This window comes from Sturnus vulgaris, chromosome 8 (genome assembly GCF_052056855.1).
Source record: "Sturnus vulgaris isolate bStuVul1 chromosome 8, bStuVul1.hap1, whole genome shotgun sequence".
NCBI classification, from domain to species: domain Eukaryota; kingdom Metazoa; phylum Chordata; class Aves; order Passeriformes; family Sturnidae; genus Sturnus; species Sturnus vulgaris.
Genome location: NC_142250.1, coordinates 24,089,590 through 24,111,232, shown reverse-complemented (window position 1 = coordinate 24,111,232; position 21,643 = coordinate 24,089,590). Strand labels below are relative to the sequence as shown.

The 21,643-nt window shown below is 51.6% G+C and overlaps 1 protein-coding gene across 6 annotated transcripts in view; it reads right to left on the bottom strand.

Annotated features, from left to right (window-relative positions):
• DNMBP (dynamin binding protein) overlaps positions 1-19,015 on the bottom strand; it is a 34,559-nt gene extending 15,544 nt beyond the window's left edge. The window contains exons 1-5 of one of the 6 annotated variants that reach the window (XM_088169187.1): positions 15,682-16,925; positions 11,344-11,509; positions 9,768-9,946; positions 7,432-7,554; positions 4,953-6,881 (exon numbers count right to left, since the gene is read on the bottom strand). In XM_088169187.1, the coding sequence (XP_088025313.1) occupies positions 4,953-6,881; positions 7,432-7,554; positions 9,768-9,912 (2,197 nt within the window). In that variant the 5' untranslated portion in view covers positions 9,913-9,946; positions 11,344-11,509; positions 15,682-16,925. Of the gene's footprint in view, positions 1-4,952; positions 6,882-7,325; positions 7,555-9,767; positions 9,947-11,343; positions 13,158-15,681; positions 16,926-18,133; positions 18,185-18,848 lie in introns of those variants that run through there. The other 5 variants (XM_014885933.2, XM_088169189.1, XM_088169188.1 and 2 more) reach the window with 5 other exon arrangements.
• Between the last annotated feature and the right edge of the window lie 2,628 nt (positions 19,016-21,643).

Genomic DNA, 21,643 nt, shown 5'->3' with positions numbered 1-21,643 from the left:
GCAGAAAGGGCACAGCAACAAACATAATTTCAGACACATGGAAGCTTGTCCATCACGAAGGACTCCTTCTGTCCCTCTGCCCAGACCCCAGCACCTTGCTGCCACTTCCTCTCCCCCTGCCCACCAATATTCTTGCAACAAAAAGCCAAGCTGCACAAATCTGTCTGCAGCTGACTTTGACACAGCCACAGTGTCAATGGAATGATTTCACCCATGCCAAGACACCCTAAGCCTTCCACTTTGGTAATTCTCCAGCTCCAGGATGCTACTTGATGGGACTGGAGACCCAGGGATGGCCTGGGGACCCAGGACACACAACTGTTGTAGCACAGGCAAGGGACCACTGCAGTACTGAGGGGTAACAATGCAAGAGATTTCCACTGGTGACAGCCTCCTAACACACAGCTGACTGAGGATCCTGCCCAGGTGAATTATGCAACTCTGAGTACTTGCTCTCTGCATATGTCTGAGTGCTAAAACAGCTTTATACTGTCTGTGAACAGCTGCCATACTCATACTCAGGGTCAGGAATTGGTTCCTACCAACACAGAATCTATTCATGATGGCAGTTTATGAATTTATTCATAAAGAGGCAGTGAGAATAACCCCAGCATCTCACCCTTTCCCTTACAAGGAACCTCCTCAGGGCCCTGAGAGAGCAGATAAATCAGGACCACAAGTTTTAGGGTGTACCTAAAACATGTAGGAGCAACAGAAAGGACAGCCTTGAGTCTGTGCCACTTGTGCTTCCCTTCCACCTGGGCCTCCACAAAAGCCCCTTGCAGAGGCTGCACGGAGGGGTGATAACCATGATGCTCATTTCAGTAATGCCCACAGAGGAGCCTTCCTGGGAGGGCCTGTCTGTGGTGGCTACCCACGTGTACCAGACACCCAGTGCTGCCCTGGTGCCAGGGCAGGGTGAAGGCACGCCCAAGGGAATTGCCCGCCATTTCCCTGTGTACCTTGCTTTTTCTTCCTGGTCTGCACAAACTCTGAGTGCCGCAGGGCACTGGGAGCCGTCCGTCTGTAGAAGCTGTTTCGCTGCAGCACAGAGCCCACCCTGTTTGCTTCCTCGGCCTCCTGCTCCCAGACCTCGCTCCAGTCTGGCCGGCCCGTGCGTACCCTCGACTGCTCGGCTCCACTGCTGCTCTTGGCTGGCATCTCAGGCCCTGGGGCTTCTCCTTCCAGCTCCCCACAGCCATGGGAGTCAATGCTGTATGTCTCGAACTGTGTGTAGCAGGTACCTGACCCCAGGGTCACGCTACCATCTCCTGAGGGCCTGACTGAAAATGCAGCAACTTCACAACCTCTGTCTGGACTGCTGTGGTCCATGACATGGCCTTTGGGCCTCCTGTGCTGTTCCATATCTTCATCATCTACTTGGTTCCTGATACTTACACGAGGCCTTTCCTCCTCTCTATATGCCCTAGGGCCTCCATCATCTCTATACTGCCTTCTCCTCTCCCTATACTCCCCAGAATCCCTCTCTTGCCTGTGCCACAGTTCCTTTTTCCTATAATGTCTTCCATCCTCACTGTAGTCCCTAGGATCTCTGTAGTCCTGATACCACCTTCCCCCCTCCCTACAGTCTCCAAGACCTCTATCCTCTCCATACTGCCTTCCTCTCTCCCTATATTGCCCAGGTACTCTGTCCTCTCTGTTACACCCTCCTCTTATCTCAGAACTGCAGTTTCTGTATTGAACACCCTCCCTCTCATACACCTTGTAGTTTCTGTCCTCTGTATCCTGTCTTTTGCCTCCCCAAACATTGTCTGCTCTCCTGCAGTCCATGTACTGCAGGTCTCCCTTCCAAAAACCTCCACAGTCTCCATTCCTGCTCTGTTGGTCCACGGAGATGTCCTCCTGTCTCCTGGAACTGTCCCAGCCACTGTCTGCTCCTCGGCTGCCTGGGTACAGCCTCCTCGTTGCCCTGGGTCTGTTGTTGCAGCCAGCCACGTCCTCTCTCCGTACAGCACAACAATCCTCATATTCCCAGCTGAGGAGCCGCGGTTCCCGTCTCGGATCCTCCATGCGGTGTTTCCTCTAAGGACAGGTGCACATAGTCCTGTGGGGTGTGGCGCAGGGGCCCACTCCCCTCACTCTCTGCTCCCTGAGCCCAACCCCGGGCTGACGCCACTTCTCCACTCTGCTCCCGTCCCAAGTGAAACGCAGGTGCTGCTTCCTGAAACCAGCCAGCAAAGGCACGGGCCCAATCGCCGGCAGGCCTGGCCTCCTCCACCTGCTGCCCAAAGTAATCAGTAACCAGCCCCGAGCAGGAGGGGAGCCAGGCTGGGCAGGCTGTCACCGCCCAAACCGGCTCCGCGGCTTTGCCAAAACCTCTCCGCAGGCAGCTCTCAGGCAGGGAAGGGAGGGCACCGGAGCATACAGAGGCCCTGCCCCAGACCAATGTCCTCAGGGAAGGGAAACAGAGCATGTGTGACACCGCAGGAAGCCACAGAGCAGAGGTGGGATACCAGATCTTCTTCCCACCCCTGATGGCATGGAGGGAAACAATGTGGTCTACAAGAGGCAGGGCTCTGCTCCACACCTTGCTGGTGCAAACTGAGGCCTTCAGGCTGCCCCTGGCTCAACCCTGATGCTGAGCCCATCCTCTTCCCTGCCCTCACCCAAGACAAACCAATGCCTACACAGTGCCATGCAGTCACAGCTGCATGGTTCCCTGCTCCAAAGGGGAACAGCTGGTCCACCTGCCGACAGGAACAGGCTTGAAGGGATTACTTGGGTTATGGAGTATGGTGCCAACACACTAAACAAGTTTCCAGAAGGCTACAGAAAAACACACTCCAGTAATGCCTCTCACTGCAGGGCACAACATATTCCAAATTTCCCATGCCAAACACAGAGCTCCTACAAGAAACCAAGAGACAACCACAACATGCCCTTGACAGTGCACGTGAGAGTCTGTAGATGTCATCCACGTCTCAGGTTCTTGCAACATTTGTTAGGAATGCAAAGCCCATGCTCTCAGCTGGTTGAAGACAAAAATAAAACCAAGGGAATCTCCCACTCCAACTGCAGGAGTGCAAGGGCTAATTCCTGCCCCAGCCTGGTGATCAGTGTAACCCCAGTGTGCTCACAAGACACACCAAAAAAGCAACCTGATGATTTTAAATGTTTACTGCAGAAAACCACATATTTTCTACTCTTTAGCTTTCCAAAAGATACACTGAGGGGCTGGATTCCCCACGATGAACTATTCCCCCTGTAAGACTGCCTGTTCTGCTTTGCTTACTGGTCAAAGCTTAGTGAGAGCTTTTCTGACTCCAATGTCTCCATGTTCCTCTAACAGAAGTCATGCCTCAGGCATGGTGCAAACACGTTTTGCGGAGCTAATGCAACACCAAGTTACTGTTCTGCCTGCTGCACTAGAGCTGGGCTAGCAAGACATGCTCTCCGGCCACACTCAGATGTATCAGAAGGGACATGACAGAGCTTGTACACATCTTTATCACAGGGCTAGAGAGGTCTCTTGAACTGGAGAAAAATCCCTTAGGACTACTGAAAGGATACTAGCTTGAAGATGTCTCAGGATAGAGCATTAGTTCTTGCCTAAAACTCCCAGTTCCAGGAACCAAGAGGTTCCACAGGATCAGTCCTCTGCCAGGAAGCACTGGGACAGTAGGAGACATTTCCTAGCAAGATCCATCCCATCAGAAAATTTCCCTTGAGATTCAGCCTAGATTTTCTTCTTCCTACCTTCAAGTTATTTCATCTAGCTTCAAATCCTCTAGGCCTCCTTCCAAGCAGCCCTTTCACACACCACTGACATGGAAGCTGTTGCCCTATTTTCCTGGTGTGCCCACATCAGCCTTCATTCCCATGTGCTCTGCTTCAGGCATGATCGTGCAGCAAAGTGCCTGGGCTCCCCAGTGGGCTCCCCAGTGCTGATTAAGCAGTGGGAGGATGGAGGCAATGATGTCAGAGTGAGTAACTCCCAGGCAGCAGTTGGCATTTCACTCCAACTCCTGCATGCAGTGCCCACATTTCCTTCATGTTGTGGGTTTCAGTAACAGAAGTGCAGTGTCAGAGCTCCTGGGAGAAGTCTGGGAAGGGACTGTGGGAGAAGATGTATGTGATCCCATCTTTCCATTTGTCTACTGCAATATCAAGTGTAACATAATTAACAGCACTGATCTTTACATGGCATCTTCAGGTTTCAGAGACCAAATGTGCTGATATAATCATGAGAAATTCCTCTTTCCCGAGTAATTTTTTTCTGGGGTGCAAGAACAAAAGTTACATTTTCAGCTACAGATATGCCACAATTTTAAGCTCTTGGTTGCTGTTACCAACAGAACAGTGCTGTTTTCTTGTCCTGGACTCCATGGATGGCAGGAGCACGGGGCAGGCTTTACCCTTTGCCCACTAATCCATCCCACTCTCAGATCAGGTTCCCCTTCTGGGCACCCCTTGTTATGAGTAACAAATCCCCACAGGTCTGTATCAGCACCGGAGCAGAAACCACAGGAAACCCAGTGCCCTGACAGGTTGAGGGCAGTCACAGCATAGACATCAACTCAAATCTCAAATGCAGGACCACCAGCAAAGCCACCCTGAAGTTGCTGCTCACTCCCCTACAGATAAGGAGATGAGGGGAGGTTGGAACTGCAGCAGCAGTGGTTTTGCTTTCCATCCTGGACATACTGGGAATGGATAAGATGAAGGCTCTAGATGTATGGTAGGGCTGGAAGAGGAGATGGGAGAGTTGGAAGGAAAAGGAGGTAGGGAAGACCAGGGCAAAGGGATATCTAGAGCAAGACACTGTGATTCTCCAAGGTAAAATCGTGATGATTTGTACTGCAACAGTGCTTACAAAATGATCAAAATCAAGAATTAAAGGATATAAAAGACTGCCTTCAACAGTGTTTGTAAAACAGCAGAGGCACCTGTGTTCCTGAAGCATTCCCCATCCCATGCTGTTGTAGACTCACCTCTCAACTCCTGCAGCTCCATTCTGAGGCTCTCAATGTTGGAGTCACAGAAATCAAGGTTTTCCATGGTCTCTGCTCTCACCAGCTCATCCTGCTGCTCCTCCAGCATCAGGCTTAGCTCGGCACGGGTCTTGCTGTACGCCTCCAGATCTCGCTCCACCTCTCCAATTCTAGTCAGCAGGATGGAGCTGGAGGAGGCTGATCCTGCCTGTGTCAAGTCCTCACGTCCCTCCTCCACCCTCTGCTCTGGGATGCTGGGCTGAAGCTGTGCAGGGGCCACATTCTTCCGCTGGTTGCTGGATGGAGGCCGGGGCGCGGGCCGGGAGGGTTTGACTGAGAAGGACAGAGACCTGCCTTTGGGCACTTGGCCACCCTGCATGTGCACTGCGCCTGTCCCGAGGCTGCTGGGCCGAGGAGGGGGTGGCCTCAGGGCCCTTCTCCTCTCTGCCTGCCTGGAGTGGGACACAGAATCAGGAGACCCACGGACAATGTCCTTCTCAGAGCTGTAGTCCAAGATAGAGAAATGACGGGAGACCTTGTCCTGCTCCACATCAGTACTTCCAGTCAGACTCTTCTCAAACTGGGCCAGCTGCTCTGTCAGTTTGGAGTCCAGGTCCGTGCAGCTGTCCCCCTGCACTGCAAGAGCACAGCACTCCCCCCAGCTCCCAGACTGCATGTCCGGGCTCACCTGGGCAGTTCCTAAGCTAGAACAGGGCTTGGACTTCTCCAGTTTACTGTCCATCCAATTGTCTAGATCCTGGGTCCTGCTCTGGCTCTCCTGGGGATGGGATGCTGCCCAGCTATTAGGAGATGAAATTGCTTGGCTCCTGCAAGGATTTTGGGGGAAGTGGGGAGCCTGCAAGGGCACAGTGGGGCTGTCTCCTTCATGCTTAGGGAGGGGGTGAGTTTCTGAGTTTCCTGGGGTGGCTGAAACGGTCCCCCCACACTCCAGTTCACCTTGGCAAGGCCTGCTGCCCTGTGAGGGAGACAGCTGAGCAGAGGGGAGGACGCCATTGACTGTCATTGTGTGGTTAGAGGGGACTGAGCCCACCGTGCCTTTGGGATGCAGCTCTTGGTGTCCTGTGCTGGGAAGGGCCTGGTCCTGTCTCAAGTCAGTGCCAAGAGGACTCCCTGCCTTGTCAGACAAAATGGTGACAGGCTCAGGGTATGCAGCCAAGCCATCCTCCTTTTCCCTGCTATCTTTCACTGGCAAAGAAGTTTCAGAACAAGTACTTTCTGGATCTTGATGAATAGTCAATCCACAATTGCCTTCACCTTGCAAATTCCCAGCACTCACCTTTTCCCTGCATGGCTCAGAGGCTTCCAGCCTCACAAATCTGTGTGGAAAGATGCCACGTTTTCCTCTCAGCTCCCCCTCCAGCCAGCCATCCTCCAGAATGCCTACAATCCGAATCCTGTCACCCACATCGAAATCCAACTCCTTGGACTCCAGGGCTTGGAACTGATAGAGGGCAACACCATAAGTACTCCCTGGTTCCTTGTCATCTTTGGGGGGCATCTCTACTGTCCCATTGGTGTCACAAGTCCCTGTGGGCTCTGGATCCACTGAGGCTGCTGGTGCTCGCAGAGGAGTAAGCAGTTCCACAAAACCCTCTGGGAAGATGCCCCTGCAGCCTCTGAGCTCACCCTCAAACCAGCCAGGCTCTGGGACACCAACAATGTTGATCACATCCCCTTCCCTGAAGTCCAGTTCCTCCTCCAGCTGAGCAGACAGGTCCATCAGGGCCCGGGCTTGGCCCAGTGAGTAGGCAGGCACCTCCACGAGAATGCTCTGGGACAGCTGATGTCTCCGGACTGAAAGGCACAGCTCCCTCACACATGATGAGGGGAAAAAGCCCTTGGAACCCCAGCTGCTTCGGCCCTGGAGCCAGCTGGAGGCCAGGGACCCCCCCAGGATCACCAAGTCTCCTGCAGAGAATGAGACACACCAGTTCAAAACTGCTCTCATTATTGCTTTCCACCTCTAATTCCTGCCTCCCCGTGTTCCCTCTTGGCTGTGGGTGAGGACTGGCACTCTGTCAGAGCACAGTGCATGCTGGGCATGCACACAAGCACAGGATGGAGTTAAGGCATGAAGTATCAGCAGCCTCTTGTATATCTAAAATACACAGTTTGGTTGCAAAGCTGTGCAGGTGCATCAAAGATTTCATTCTCCCCCAAATGCAAGTCTTAGACTTGGAGATTAGAAATCAGTTAAAAGGCAGTTGTAAATTTACTATGTTCAGGTTATGCCAATTTTTGGAGTTTCATGAGTAATGACAGATCATGAGAAACTGGTATCAAAGTAGCAGAAGCCCAGAGGACCATGGTGGATTTGACATGACCCATGTCATGAGGTATTAGGAGATTCACCTCTTTCTTCTGTCCCTTTAGGCAGGATGCTGTGACTAGGTTCATCCATCCAGAAGGACAGGTGAAGCTTTTGAGGTGCAAAGCAAAGGAAGGGAATGGAGATTACCTCTCTGCAATGACAAGCTCCCTGGCTCTTGAGATGTGAAGTCATTGGTACAAACAAGCAGTTTTTCTCCCTGCTTCAAAGGGGGAATATCCACAGGTTCAACAAAGCTGCTAGGAAACTGCCCTAAAAGGAGAACGAATTGTCAGCAATGAGTCTTTTCTGTGACCCACCACTATCTCCACCCTCCTTCCAGATTTTGGGATCTATTCATCTCTTGCTAAAGGAAAATACTCAGTTATCCTGGGTGCCTCAATAGCCTGGTGGAAGAAGAATGAATTTTCGAGTCAGGAATTCCTGGGGTTTTAAGTACTTAAGAGCTAACAGAGAACAAAAAGCTTTGAACCCTTGGCTCACTCCAGGCAGCCACAGGCTATGTGCATTATTGGGGCTGTGCCATCAGCATGGAGCTTCCAGGAACAGACATACTAGGTTTTCTCTGCCCTTACTGCTTCCTTCCCAACTCAGACCCATAGTGAGGACTAAGAGATCCAGTAGTGCTGGATCACAAGACCAGTGTCTTCTGACTGGGCATATCCACCTGATGCTCCTTCCTCCATAGGGCTTGGCCCCTGTGCAGCCTCAGCACAGAATTCAGGCTGACACTCTCAGGATGACCACACCTGTGAGTCACAGGCTCTGTCACAGCTTCAGCATTGCTGGGACTCCAGGGACCACCCCACTCTGTCATTCTGTGTACCCGTTTCACCATGGCACATTTGTTGGCCATCACATGATACCCATCAGATACTAATTTCAGTCCTGAGAGCACACGACATGGCAGAGCCCACTGCAAAGGCCACTAAAAATCTCTTTCTAATCTAATTTGAGGCAAGGGGATATGATGAAGTATGGGTCAGTATCACATCCAGCATTGCCTCTGAGTGACCAAATATTTTCTAATAAAACCTGGAAACACCATATCCTAGACACCCAGAGCTTTGCACTCTGTTTGGACAATTTGGCATTTGCTATACTCTGCTGCAACCAACTCTCTTTTTCCTTACCTTAGTTTCCTGCTCTGTACATAGAAACAACATAATGCTGTAAGAAAGGAATTACTGTACATGGAGTTACAGTAATTATTCCACAGAGTAATGAGTACTAGGCTGCAACACCTCCACAGCTTCTATTCTAAAGTGCTTTTTCAATTTCCTATAACTTTAACTTAGCTGGGCAGAAAACTACAACAGCTGTTCCAAGAGAAAGCAGGAATGCAATTGGGTTTTGAGTTAAAGGTCATTAAAAACATTCAGTTTGACTTGAGCATGTTTATCTTTGAGCTACAACAAACATCTGTTTGTTATTCCTTAATAGCTTAATCTTCTATTGAACAACCTCACCAGTAACATTGGGAGACAAAACTCTGCTGAAAACTGCACACATCCTTGCCCAGTGACTTCAGCAGCAGCAATGAGATCAGGCACACACTCATTCAATGCCACTTATCAGTCACATGGAGCACAGGAGGGAAGTGCTCTGTCCACCTTTGTTTCAGACAGTAGACAGCTTGTGGCTGTTAGGAGAGACCAGATTCTACTATTGCTGCTACAATAGCAGTCCAATCTCTACAGCCAGGGATGAAATCAGTCCCACCCTCATGCTGATGACAGAGGCAGGCTTATCCTTTGAAGTAGCCTGGCTTTCATCTCTCCAAGAGCTCACACATCTTCTTAACATCAGGATTAAGATGAGAAAGAGCTGCCTAAACAGAGACTGTGAGACTCTTAGTATTTCACTAAGAGCATTCTGCTGCTTCAGAGGTTTCTCACACCCCCCTCAAAGTTTAAGAGACTTGCACACCTCTTCAGGCATCTAGATATTGATGGCAATTTGTGCAGGAAGATGCTTTGAAGCAGAAAGGAGGAAGTGGGGCAGAGTTAGTGGGCTTGGTGGGGGAAGACATGGTCACCGTTGTTCTATCTCCAGTGACAAGGTCACTTGGACTGGTTTCCAGAGTGGATGCACTTCCACTCTCAGTGCATCTGTTTCCTTTCTCCCCTTCCACTGCCACAGCAGGTCAGCACATAAACTAGCCAGGAAATGGGTAGTCTCTCCACAGAGACAGGAACAATCAGTATTGTGAAGCTCCTATCTCCTCGAGAGCTAACTCTCCACTAACCTCTCTCAAAAAACAACACACAAGCTGTCTGAATAGTTGACACAAAGCTGGTAGGAGACCAGTGACAACTAATACTCTCAGTTGCAATCGAAGTCCTGTGGAAGATTTAGGAAATCAAATCAGGTCCTTCCCCACCAAGGGAAGAAAGATGTGCTCATGGAGTGGACGTTTAGCTGGCACTTCTACGGACCCAGGTGCAGACATTTCCAGCTCTTACCTGTGACACCTTCCTTCTTGCCGAAGAGCCAGAACTCGTCCACCACAGCCAACACCTCGATGACATCTCCCACGAAGAGGGGCAGCTCTTCAGAGACGCTGGGACAGAAATCAAAGACTGCCCGCACCACAGAGCCAGCCTCCATCGTGCAGAGTCTGAAGGCAGGTCAGTACCTAAGGCTGAGACAGTGAGAAGTTTGTCAGCACCCAGAAACACTGAAATTATCACACACAGGGTCAGGAAGTAAAACCCTTCCTGAGCACAGAGGCAGATGTGGGGAGATCCTGTCCCGAGCTCCCTGCCAACCCCTTGCCATGCACTGCAGGAGCCAAGGGGCTGCAGCAATGCAGCCCCCATAGTCTGACCTGCCTTGTCCCACCCCTCTGGCTATCTCTGTAGGATCATGTGCTTGTCTTGCAAGAGGGGGGACAAGCAGCAAAAAATTTGGAAGTGAATTCCCGTCAGGAAGGAAGCAAGAGGAGGGGAGGAAGCTCAGCATTTCCCTGACATGTGGGGCAGGGCTCAGCCTGACAGGGCCTGGTGGACAGCCAGCACCACTCACTTGCACGTCCCACCACACGTTCTCTGGCAGGATGGGCACAGGAATACCCCTCCCCATGCCACCACTCAGGGTCACAGGAACGGCATGCTGAACCAGCACCACAGTTCTGGCCCAGCAAGAGAAGAGGCACAAAGTCCACTCAGGCAAGCTCATGCCACCATCCTCATTCTCAGAAATGACTGGAAATACCCTTTCTGCCTTTTAGGTACCTGGCTTAGACATCCCCTGGGTGGCCTCACCATGGTTTTTGGCAGAAGTCAGACTGAGAAGAGGGTGCAGACCCTGTCCAAGGCTCTGGGAGCCGAGCTGAAATTCCTCCTGGCAGGAGACTTGAAAGCAGGCAAAGACCTCCTCGTAAAGGGCTAAGTCCTGGATTCCCCCTTCCTCTGGAAGTGGCCGTTGAGGACACTTCTGTATAATTTCTGCTTTTCAGCCTCACTGTCAAGGAAATACAGTACACCAAGGCAGCAGCAGTCCTGCAACTTAAGCTGCTCCTTCGCCTCCTCCCAAATTTTTCAGGATGGGAACAGAAAGGTTCAGCCACCCAAAGCAACCAGAAACTTCAAGATTATTCCTCACCTTCACCTCAGACCAGTGAGTTTGTTTTCATTTCCTGACCCACAGCAATTACGGGACAGCACTGCCGACACCTCTCCGCGGTGATTTCAGAGCCCTGCGCTCTGCAATGCTCCGATCAGCATCCTCCCCCCCAGCCCCCTCGGCACAGGCTGCTTTTCTCCCGCACCACAAGCAGAGTCCCTGCTCTGTCCGTTCGGACACAGCTTCCCTGCCACGGGAGCCGCTCTCCTCCCCTCGCAGAGCGGCTCCAAGCGCTCAGTGCGAGCAGTCCCGCTCCAAGCGCCGCCCAGCCGCTGACACCCGTCCCATCCCAGCATGGCTTGTCAAACCCCCTGCCCTGCTAAGGGCAGAACGAGCGCGGTGACAACACAACAAAACACAAACACCCGGCACCCCCAAGGGCACCCCTTCTCCGTACAGCCACACACAGCCCACCTGAGCCCCGCAGAGTCAGGAAGAGCGGAAGCTAACACAGGCAGGAGAAATATGTCCTTGCTAACGAGGTGCAGCTCACTTCCAGTGAGAGTGCCAGTGGGGGATCCAGCCAGAGAAAGGCTTTCTGCTGACGGGACCATTCTGTTTATCCAGTCCGACTCACCTCCTGGGAACAAAGAGGGTTTGTACTCAGCAGGAACAGCTTCCTCATCACGTCTCTCCCCGCCCCCAGCCATTCCTCTGCTGCATCCAGCACGCTGTGCCTCTGGCCACCCTCACCTCTGCCATCCTGTCTGTCTGTCACTCCTGTTGCTCTCCACTGCCTTTCTCATAACACGTGGGCTCCTTGGGACACAGGCTGTCCCTTTGTCACCAGCTTTGTGCTGGCTGTACAAACAAAGAGCCCAATATCCAGCAGCAGACAGCACTCTGCCACCAAAAAGAGATGAATGGACTGGAGTGAATCAGGAGCACAAAGAGCTGCAGTTCAGGATAGCAGAAACCTACTGAGGCAGAAGGAGTAACAGTATTAAAAACATGACCATGTGGAGCAGGGAAAAAGACAGAAGAGCCATCAATTAGCTTGAAAATACTAAAGACAAGTAAGGATCCTTGTGCTGTTTGAGGTGGGGTGGCTGGGGCATGCTGTTGCATGTTCTGATGGGAACAGGAGCAGCAGTAACAGGCACAGCAGCAGCAGCCCCTTGCAGGCATCCAGACTGCTCTCCACCCCCCCAGACAGGCTGCCAGCTGAGCTCAGGCTCCTAGGAATCCTTGCCATACCCTGAATATTCCAACTTCACAGCAGCACTGGACAAAGAGGGAAAAACACGTTGCAGACGTAATTGCTGCCTTGGGGTAGTTTCTCCAGGAGCACGTGATGGTACAGTGAGATTTCTTGTATGTCTTCTGTCAAAGGTGTAATGTAAGAATGGGCAGAGGTATGCAAAGATTACAGTATGTGTGCTGCCTTTGCTACAGTGACTGGCGCTGAGAATACAGTCCTGCCACTGATCCCGCCCTGTGTCATTTCCTTTGACACACCTCTGTGTGTCAAAGCAGCTCTGGGGACTCATCATTAAAATGTGCAAGATTTTCCAATGAGACAAAGATAGAGAGGGACAGGCAGGACTGCAATAGTTCCAGCATGTATATATTAATTACAGTTATAATAAACCACTAACCTATTCATGTCCAAAGCAATCCCTGAGAGGCAGCTCATAAGAAAGCATGAAGCAATTCTGAAACTGCCAAGAAAAGAATCCCAACGGGCTCATGTTCCCTCAGCAGTTCCCTCAGCAGAAGAGCAAGATCACTCCCTGACTCCATTGGTGTATAGACAACATGCCCCTGTATTTGCAAGCAATGAATCAGTCTTGTGGAGTTTGCTTGCTCCATGACACGAACTGAACACAAAATATTATGTTTTCCAGGACGTTGGCCTTGTCTTACTCTCTGCAGTGATGCCTGCCAACATTTTCTACAAACCCCCACCTAGAGAAGAAAGCCTCCCAGCATATTCCAGACTGGAAACTTACTGAGTCCAACTCTACAGGCTTAATAGTGGACCCGAGCTTCTCCCAGATCCACCCTAGATCTGGTGAAAACAAACATTCAGCAACAGCTCGGCAGAGGCTCCAGAAGGAAAAGCAGATTGCAGGGAGAGCAGGGCTCCGCCTGTGATCCCCTGTGAGTCACAGCTCCTGACAGCTGGCCAAGCACCTCTCACCTCAAGGATGGGTCATCCTTGCCTGCCAGAGGGAAGGAGAGAGAGCTCTGCCAGAACCGAGGAAACTCTGGGATGTGAGGCTGGTGGAGGTCAGGACTGCAGCTCGCAGGACTCCTGCCCCCGCCCAGCAGCAGACCCGCATCCAAAGAGAGCCTCACTGTGCAAGTATGAAGCTGTGGCACAGCAGGAACTCGCCCTGCTGAGAACACACAGGCTCTGTCTCACTGCCTGATCCTGCACAAACCAGGTAATGCGTTCCTGGCGCTCAACCACAGCCTGCCTGGTGCCAAGCTCTGGGCCTGACACAACAGCATTGTGCAGCAAGGCAGAGAGTGGATTCCCAGGGCATTAATCACTCCCCCCAGTCTGCATGCATGCATGCTCAGCACACACTAACATTTCCTTCATGGAAGACTGCTTATCCCATTTTTCTATTAGCTCTGGAGCGTGTCTGGTCCAGCGTGGGCTGATGGAAGGAGGTACCAGAATGAAATGATAGCTATTAACTCTGTTACAATATTGTTCAGAGATCTTCAGGACAGACTGGGTCAAGTCACAGCAGCCAAGAAAAGGCATTTACACATAGACTCTGACAACTTCTTCTATCCCTCCTCTTTTTGCAGCTGAAATTGTCCAGGGTAAGAAATCCCAAATAAAGGACTCGGCAGCATCAAATGTAATTGTCAGGCACTTGCTAGAAGTACCACCACTTAGATGGAGGCAGAACTACTGGAGATGCTGAAGCAAGGACTTTAAGCACTTAAAAGATAAGGCAGCAATGTGAAGAGGCAATTTAGGCTGATTACAAAAAGTATTAACAGCCCCAATAAAAAGGGAGTCCCAAAGGCTTTGAGGGCAGCTAATCCACTTGGAACCCAAAGCACTGTTCGCACCATGAGATAAAAAACAGCAACGGAGGGATGCCACAAACTAAGGAGCAAAGAAACCAAACTTAACAGGTGCTATTGCCACTTGTTTCTCCAGCTTATCATTCAAGAAGCATCACTGTTAGAACCATCTATGGACACTATGACTCAATCTCTATAAAAACTTTAGAACCTGCATGACCAGTAGGCCAGGAATGCTCATATTCCATGAAATGTACAAAAGACAAGCTCGTCACAAAATGATTAGAGAAATTAATATTAAAAATATTAAAAAAATACTACCAGTGATCTTTTTAAAAATTGAAAAACACCTTGCATTTCACCTAGGTCTTTTCATACCTCCTTCCACTCATTATAGGTGAATGTCTGTTCACTGAAAACACAATCCACCTGCAGTGACAGAGATACCTCTCAGTTCAGGGCACTCTCCAGCTGCTGAGACTGACTTTGATAAGAGATCTGCTGCAGCTCTTGCTGTGCTCTTGGCTGCAGTATCAGTACCCAGCTCACAGTGGGAGGAACCAGCAGTTATGCTTGGCTTCTCACACCATTGTGTCAAGAACAAAAGCTTACTAATTACATATTAAGACATTTCTACCTTTTTTCCTCTGTTCTTCCCTGTGTTCTCCAAATCTGGACAGGCCTCCTTGCCTTCTCCATATCCCAATGCATCTGCACAGTCCTCACCCACACTTCTAGGATAGGACATTGCCTGCACACCAGCACGCCCTGACTGCTCCCACCAGCCTTCAGAGCTGTGGCCACCCACATTACCTCTCCCTGCTCAGACCAGAACACATTGCTCTGTAAAGCTCACCAAGGTCCCTGCTCGCCGGCACATTCCTGGGTGGAATAAACAATACCCCGTTGAGCCAGGCTGCCTGGGCCCCAGCTGGAGATGGTGCCAATGCAAGGACTGCAGCCCCAGCAAATGCAGAGCTGATCCTATGAATCCCAACAGAATGGACAATGCAGCAAGCAGGGCAAACCCCCAACTAATGGTGCTGAGGAGAGGAGCCTTCTCCCACTAGGGAAATGCTGATCACTGCAGCTTCTTGTTAGGACGTGCTGCTTGTCTCAGCAGATCCCAAAGAGTCCCCCAGCTGAGCTTCACACAGTGGGAAACATGAGAGCTCTTCTGCACTCCACCTCCTAATGCCACATGGCTCCCAGGAAGAGGAATCTTCTTACTCTAAAACGAAATAGCTTATTTTGCTTTGTCTGCGACCTGATACATCAAAAATCATTGATATGAGTACTTTTTTGGTTGGATCACCAGCCCTTCAAGAACCAGGACTATCACGTAAAGAGTGGCTCAAGCAAGCTCTGGCCTCCCACCTGTGTGGCACAGGAGCTCTGCCGAGTACCAAACAAGTCATTCAAACCACTACTTCTCTCCAGCTGGGCTCTGGCTGTCAGTATTCCCACCTGCTCTGTTGCAGGATGTGGCTGAGGGCAAGCTGGTGGTGTTTGTGTGGGTTAAGAGTGGCGTGGCAAGAGGAGCTCATGCTGAGCCAAACGGCAAGCAAACAAAAGTCATCTGGAAACTAGAGCACAGCATCAATTTTTAATGCAAAGCAGAACACCTTGCCACAACATGTGAGCAAGATGACTGTGATGGATATTTAATCTCTTGAAGTGGGGTCCCGAGCATGCAAAGGCCAGAACACCAGCTTGGGAGGCCAGAGTTTCCCAAATTACATACGCTGTGGCAGCACGCACCTTACAGACTGTGTTACAAAGTCACGTCTTCTCCCACCCCAAGGTGCATGGTTGTGTCTCTTTCCAGTTTTGCAGACAGGCTAAAATGATACAATTTAGAATAAGGAACAGACAAAACCCCAAGAGCAGAATCGCCATTACCGTGCAGTACCTGCGGCTGGGCTACAGGTGGTAAGTAGGATACAATTACAAAATTAGTCATTACACCTTGAGTACATATCCAAAACTAGTTGAACTGGGGCTACAAGCACATTCGTTAACATTGTAGCACTTGATTTTGCAACCTGAACAATATTCTTCAAGATAACTTTTGGACAGAAGCCCATTATGATGGTTTGGTTGCTGGGTGGGGAGTCCAGACGTCTGGAAATTACTTGAGTTTGATTTGAAAACTCTGCTCTTTGCTTGCCACCATTCCTGTTCTATACTGTTATCTCCAAAGAACCTCAATCTCCAGCAGGGACTCTGCTGCTACCTGGACCTCTTCCTTTCAGAGTCCTTAGGTGCTCCTCAGAAGGAAGCAATAAATTTTATCTCCCAACAGAAAGGTTCCAAAAATAAGACAAGGTAAAAGCTGTGTCACTCAGAAGTGGGGTTGAGCAATGTGATTAGACATAGGGGAAATTATCAGCAAGGCAGTGAAATGCTAAGGTAAGCACAGCTCAGGCTGTCCCACCTAAGCTTACATCACCACTGTCACAAAGTCCGTGTGAAGTCACCCACTGCAGGGACACCTCAGCTGCACTTAGAACCCCAAGAGGTCACACAGCCATGGTTCTCATCACAGCTGGCACAGGTGGTGCCCTGTAAAGCTCTGAGAATCACTCCTTTCCTCTGCTGCTCAGCTCCTCCCATCCCATTATCAACAGTGCTTTAAAACTGTTGCATGTTCATACTAGTTTCTAATGTCACTGCTAATTCTAAGCAGAGCAGCTGGAGAGAGAACTGAAACCTTTGGCCCTGACAGAACAGAGGATCTCACGAACAGAAAGCAGAGGCCAGCTCAGAGACGTGGGCACTCTCGGTGTGATGGAGGCCTCACACACAAGCAGGACACATTTAGACACTGCCCAGCACGACTCACAGCCAGAGTGAGTCAAGATGAGGGGGATGATGGTGACGTCTTGTAGCACAGTACAGAGACTGCATTTGGCAAAGCATCTGCAAAACTGCAAATTCTATATCTATGAACTCTTTCAGATGAAGAGATAAAATCTCAGTAGAAGCAAAGGAGAGAATGGCAGAGGCAAGGGGAAAGAAAGCCTTTTCAGAAGAAACTGAAAGTTATGGAATCATGACAAACGTCAAAGCAGACATTAATGCTTATGACATAACTAGGTGCTTCCTACATACTATGGTAAGGAGAATGAGATATGGAAGGCCAGAAGCAAGGAGATAATTTCAAACAGCAGGAAGAGCAGCAGAGATATTTGAACACAAAGGCCAAATTGCATCAAAGACAGGATCAGCTGAGATACCACAAAGGGTCAGCAAAAGGGACAGCAGAGCAGCAGCAGCTGCCTCTCAGAGTATGCTGAGGGTGACCCAAGCCTTCATCCCCTGGCAGGGCCACTGGAGGAGACACCTCCAGTTCATCCCTGGTAAGTATAAGGCAATGGGGCCAGACTGCCAGTGTTGCAAGAGGGATTTGTGTTGGCGAGAGTGAAAACAAACAGGGAATTCTTTAAAGTTTCTATTCTCAGGCTGCCTTGAACCGAGTGCATGCCCTCGGAGGAGCACCCGGGAAAGGCGCAGTCCTGCAGCCTAGAGCGTCTGCTCTCTGTGTTCAACCTCTTGTGCCACCCTCACGGGTGCAACAACTCCAGACTGCCGGTGCCAAACCACTGTGGGATGGCCACATAATTTCTGAGGGGCCAGGTGCTCTCCTGCGACGAGCTGTCTAGGCAACGCCAGGTGGTGCCTGGTGGTGACCACCCGGGTTACCACTGCCTGAACAGACGCGGCTTAAGGGACACAAACCCAGTGTGCAGTGTGGGGAGCAGCCGGGCGGCTCCCGCTGTACCGCACAGCTGCTCCACGCTGCCTATGTGCCCGAAGTGCTCCCAGGGCAGCATGAGTGCCGTGGGACAGAACACAGCGAGCACCCAGCTGGGCACACAGCGCTGGAGGGCCACACGGTGACCTGGCGTGGCTGGCACGGGGGGAGCGCACCCAACCGAGCCCGCAGCACCCCAGGCTGTGGCACCCAGGGCAGCCCCCGGTGCACGGCAGCCCCTTGCCCGCGGAGAGCGGGCCGGGTGCGGAGTGCGGGAGGCGCCGGCGGGGCGGGCGCTGGGGGCCGGGCCGCGCCGGGGCCCGGCGGAGGCGCAGGCCGGGGCAGCCGCGGGGCGAGGGGAGCCGGGCACGGGGAGGCCGGCGGGGCAGCGGCCAAGCCGGACAGCGGAGGACGGGGAGCGCCCGGTCCCCCACGGCCGCTCCGGCGGGTCCCTACCTTCTCCCGGCCCGCTCCGGGCGCCGCGGCCGCTCCGGCCCTGGGGGTCCCGCTCCCGCCTCCGCCCAGCCCCGCCCGGGCCCCGGCCGGCCCGGCCCCCAGCGCCCGCCCCGCCGCCTCCGCCCGGCCCGGCCCGGCGTGGTGCCGCTGGGAAGGCGGAGCTGCTCCGCGGGGCTGGCCCGCAGCCTGGGCAGCCCGGGGCCCCCGGGTGACTGGGGACTTGGCCCTGTGCAGCACCGCGCGGCCACGGCTGCGAGGCATTTCCCCGCACACAGTGCCCAGCCGGTGCCCGCGCGGGGACATGGGGCGCAGCCACCGCCGTAACCTCCGGGCTGGGCTGGGCACAGCACTCGTGCGCCATGCACCGGGCCAGGCAGAGCACCCAGGCAGAACACGGCAGGCATCTGCCTGTGCAAACCCTCCTCTGCTTCCCCACTGAGCGCCGCCGCCTCACACACTGCCGGGGTTCCCCTTCCCCGCTGCTGCCTCGTGGGAATCTCGCTGCCTTGCCGACTTTGCCTTTGGCAGCGGCTGATGAGTGGGTCTACACTGCCCATCTGGTGCTGTCTCCGTTTTGCCGCTAGCAGCCTCCTTGGCTGCTTAGATAGATTGTAAGATCCTGCCAAAGAATCAAGATGGGAAAAAACCAATAGCTCCCCAGCAGAAATCCATGACAGAGAGGGCCAGTTTGTACATCACAGAGGATCTGGCATACCGAGTATAGCAGGTCCCGCGCTGGATTTCCTGGCAGGCTAAAAAAAGCCTCCATGCCCCAAGGGATACCATCCTTCAGCAACACGTTGTAAAGTCTCTAAGTCCCACTGAGCAGTTACCACTTTTTGGCACTTGTTTGTGCATTTAGCTACACTTCTCCATAGCAACCACGCAGATCTCAGCTTGACTGCCACCAGCCAGGAGCGGGTGTGCGGAACGCGTCGCACGCTGGCTCTCAGAGTCGTGTTAGTACGTGCACAGGCTGGTGCTGATTCCCGTCTGTTCTCCTGAGCTGGGGACCCACACTGCTGCCACGGCTCGATGCCGTGGGCAGGGGCCCTGAAGCTGCACAGGTGCTCTATTCCCTGCAGGTATGGATGCTTGTAGATGATTTACAGGTGCTGAAGAATGGACACCAACCCTGTCACAGGGATCTAGATTTCCTCTGAACCAAAATTTCTGTTATTCTTGCCTGCCAAAGAAGATTTTGAGCCTTTTTCATCACCCCAATCCCTCATGCAGCCTTTCAGGTCATTGACATGACCAACTCTCCACTGCTGATATCCCCATCCAAGCTGCCTCATTCTTCTTTGAGTTCACTTATTTGTGTTTTCCCTTTTCTGCCTCCTCCATGCCGGATACAAAAATGACAGGGCATTGCATGCAGAGTTCTATCTGTCCTCCTGGTTGTCCCAAGATCCTCAAAGTTTTGCTTATAAAAATTTTGGTTCATTTTCCTGGGCCTGGCTTCACTTTATTTAAATGTTTTTCCAGTGTCTGCATACAGTTCTGGTCCTTTCGTCTCAGAAAGGACAATAGAGAATGGAAGAAGGCTTGGAGGCGGGCAGTGAGGATGCTCAGAGACATGGGAACAGACTGTACAGTGAAAAACTGTAGGCTGGGACTCTTCAGCTTGGAAGAAGGACATACAGTGGGGAAGAGGTCTACAAAATCATGAGTGACCCAGAGAAGATGGGGAGGACTGTTTGCTGTGTCTTCTGACACAAACCTGTCAACTGTTTTTGCCTTGACTGAAGCCTCAGAAGCATAAGAAATCCCTATCCTGCAGATGTTATATTCAAAGGTTGTGCCCTTTTTAGCCCACGCTTATTGCAACATCAGGGGCGAAGCTCATGGCAAGTCTTTCAGGGGTGTGCTTAAAAATCCTGCCTCAGAAACATTTTGTAACCATATTTTCACGTGGAGAGCTCAGTCACGGCCAAATGGAGCTTTACCAGATTGTTCAACACAAAAATATTCAGAGCTGGGAGGAGAATGAGCTGGACAAATCCCAGCCTAGAGACAGAGACCTCCAGAGGGTTGTATCTTGCAGGAGCCCTCTTGTAAGGGAAAACACTTGCGATGGAGATTCTAATTTTTCACAGCAGCCTTCGAGGGTGAGTGATGTGGCCTCCTGGGCTGGTTGTTCTGTTCTAGGGGAGGAATCTCCCACCTCTGACTCTGCCCTGGAAAGTGGAATTGAGACGGTCCCGCATTTTCTAGGGCCACAAGAGGGCAACATGAGAGCACCCTGCAGCCAGCAGGCTCAGCAAGACGACCTGTGACACTGGTGGGATGTAGGTGGCATGGGCAGCTCTCAGCATCACCCTGTCCAGAGTGAATTAGCCAGCTGAAGGCTGCTCCCTGGGAGCTTTTTCCTTGCTCTCAGCTTCATACACATCCTCAGAAGCCAGCAGTCAGCTCAGCCAGCAGTGTGCTGTAGTTAGGGGCAGCAATATCTTCCTGCACATGAGCTGGACACTTGGTGACAGCAGACCCTTTTAAGTGCTGCATGTAGCCAGACCGTAGGATGCAGGGTGCCCTCCCTTGTCCTGCCTGCATATCCACCACGAAATCCTTTGGGTGAATGTGCACTGACACGTGGCTTCCAACAGGAGGGTCCAGCATCTGCAGTGATGCTGCTGGGCTTGGCCAGTGGAAGGGGTGTTAAACCACACAGAAATTGGAGCATCTCAGCCTTGTCATCCTTTTTCATTCCCTTCTGCCGCAGGAAAAAAAAAAATAAAAAAATTGGAATCCGGCTTTGGCTGTGACTGCTGAACTGGCCAGTGTCTCCAGCTCCTACTGGTTTCTGCAGACCAAAATCACTCACAGCCACTGTTAAGAGCATTACCCATTACCATTCTGGGCACTTTTTTGCAACGGCCTGTATAATTAACCTGCAAGGGACAGCTTCCTTTGCCTTTACAAGAAAAGGCATAACAGAGAAAGAGCTTCTCTTAGCAGACAGAGCTACAAGAGTGTGTGTGTGCTGCTAATGCTGAAAATACCACCAGCAACTTGTAGCAGAGACAGAGGAGGATGTGACGGTGAGGGGTGAAGTGCAGAATATTGCTTCTGCAGTAGGGTGGTACAGGTTGCTGACAAGAAATGAAGGAATGTTTGCAAAAAAGGAGAAGCAAATGAATGTTTCGGGGACACTTTTTTGACAGGCTTTAAAAAGGGAGACAAACAGAGTAACCGATGGCTATATGGTGGAGATTGGGAAAACCACCCAAGGAAATCACTGGGGCATACAGGTGGTACTGTTTACCCCTTTGGAGTTATTTATTTTCAATGAAGAATGCTAGAAAGGTTTTGCCTGATTAAGATATTTTTACCATGGAAATAACCAGCTTTGTTTTCACTCTTGCTTCCACTCCAAACCTGCCCACACAGCCTAAGCAGCATTTTAAGCCTCAGCCCATAGTACCCCACCTCACTGAACTATGGATCCTTTCTCTCCTAACCCATTTAGAACTCACACAGCTTATGTTGAACCTGCACAATACACTG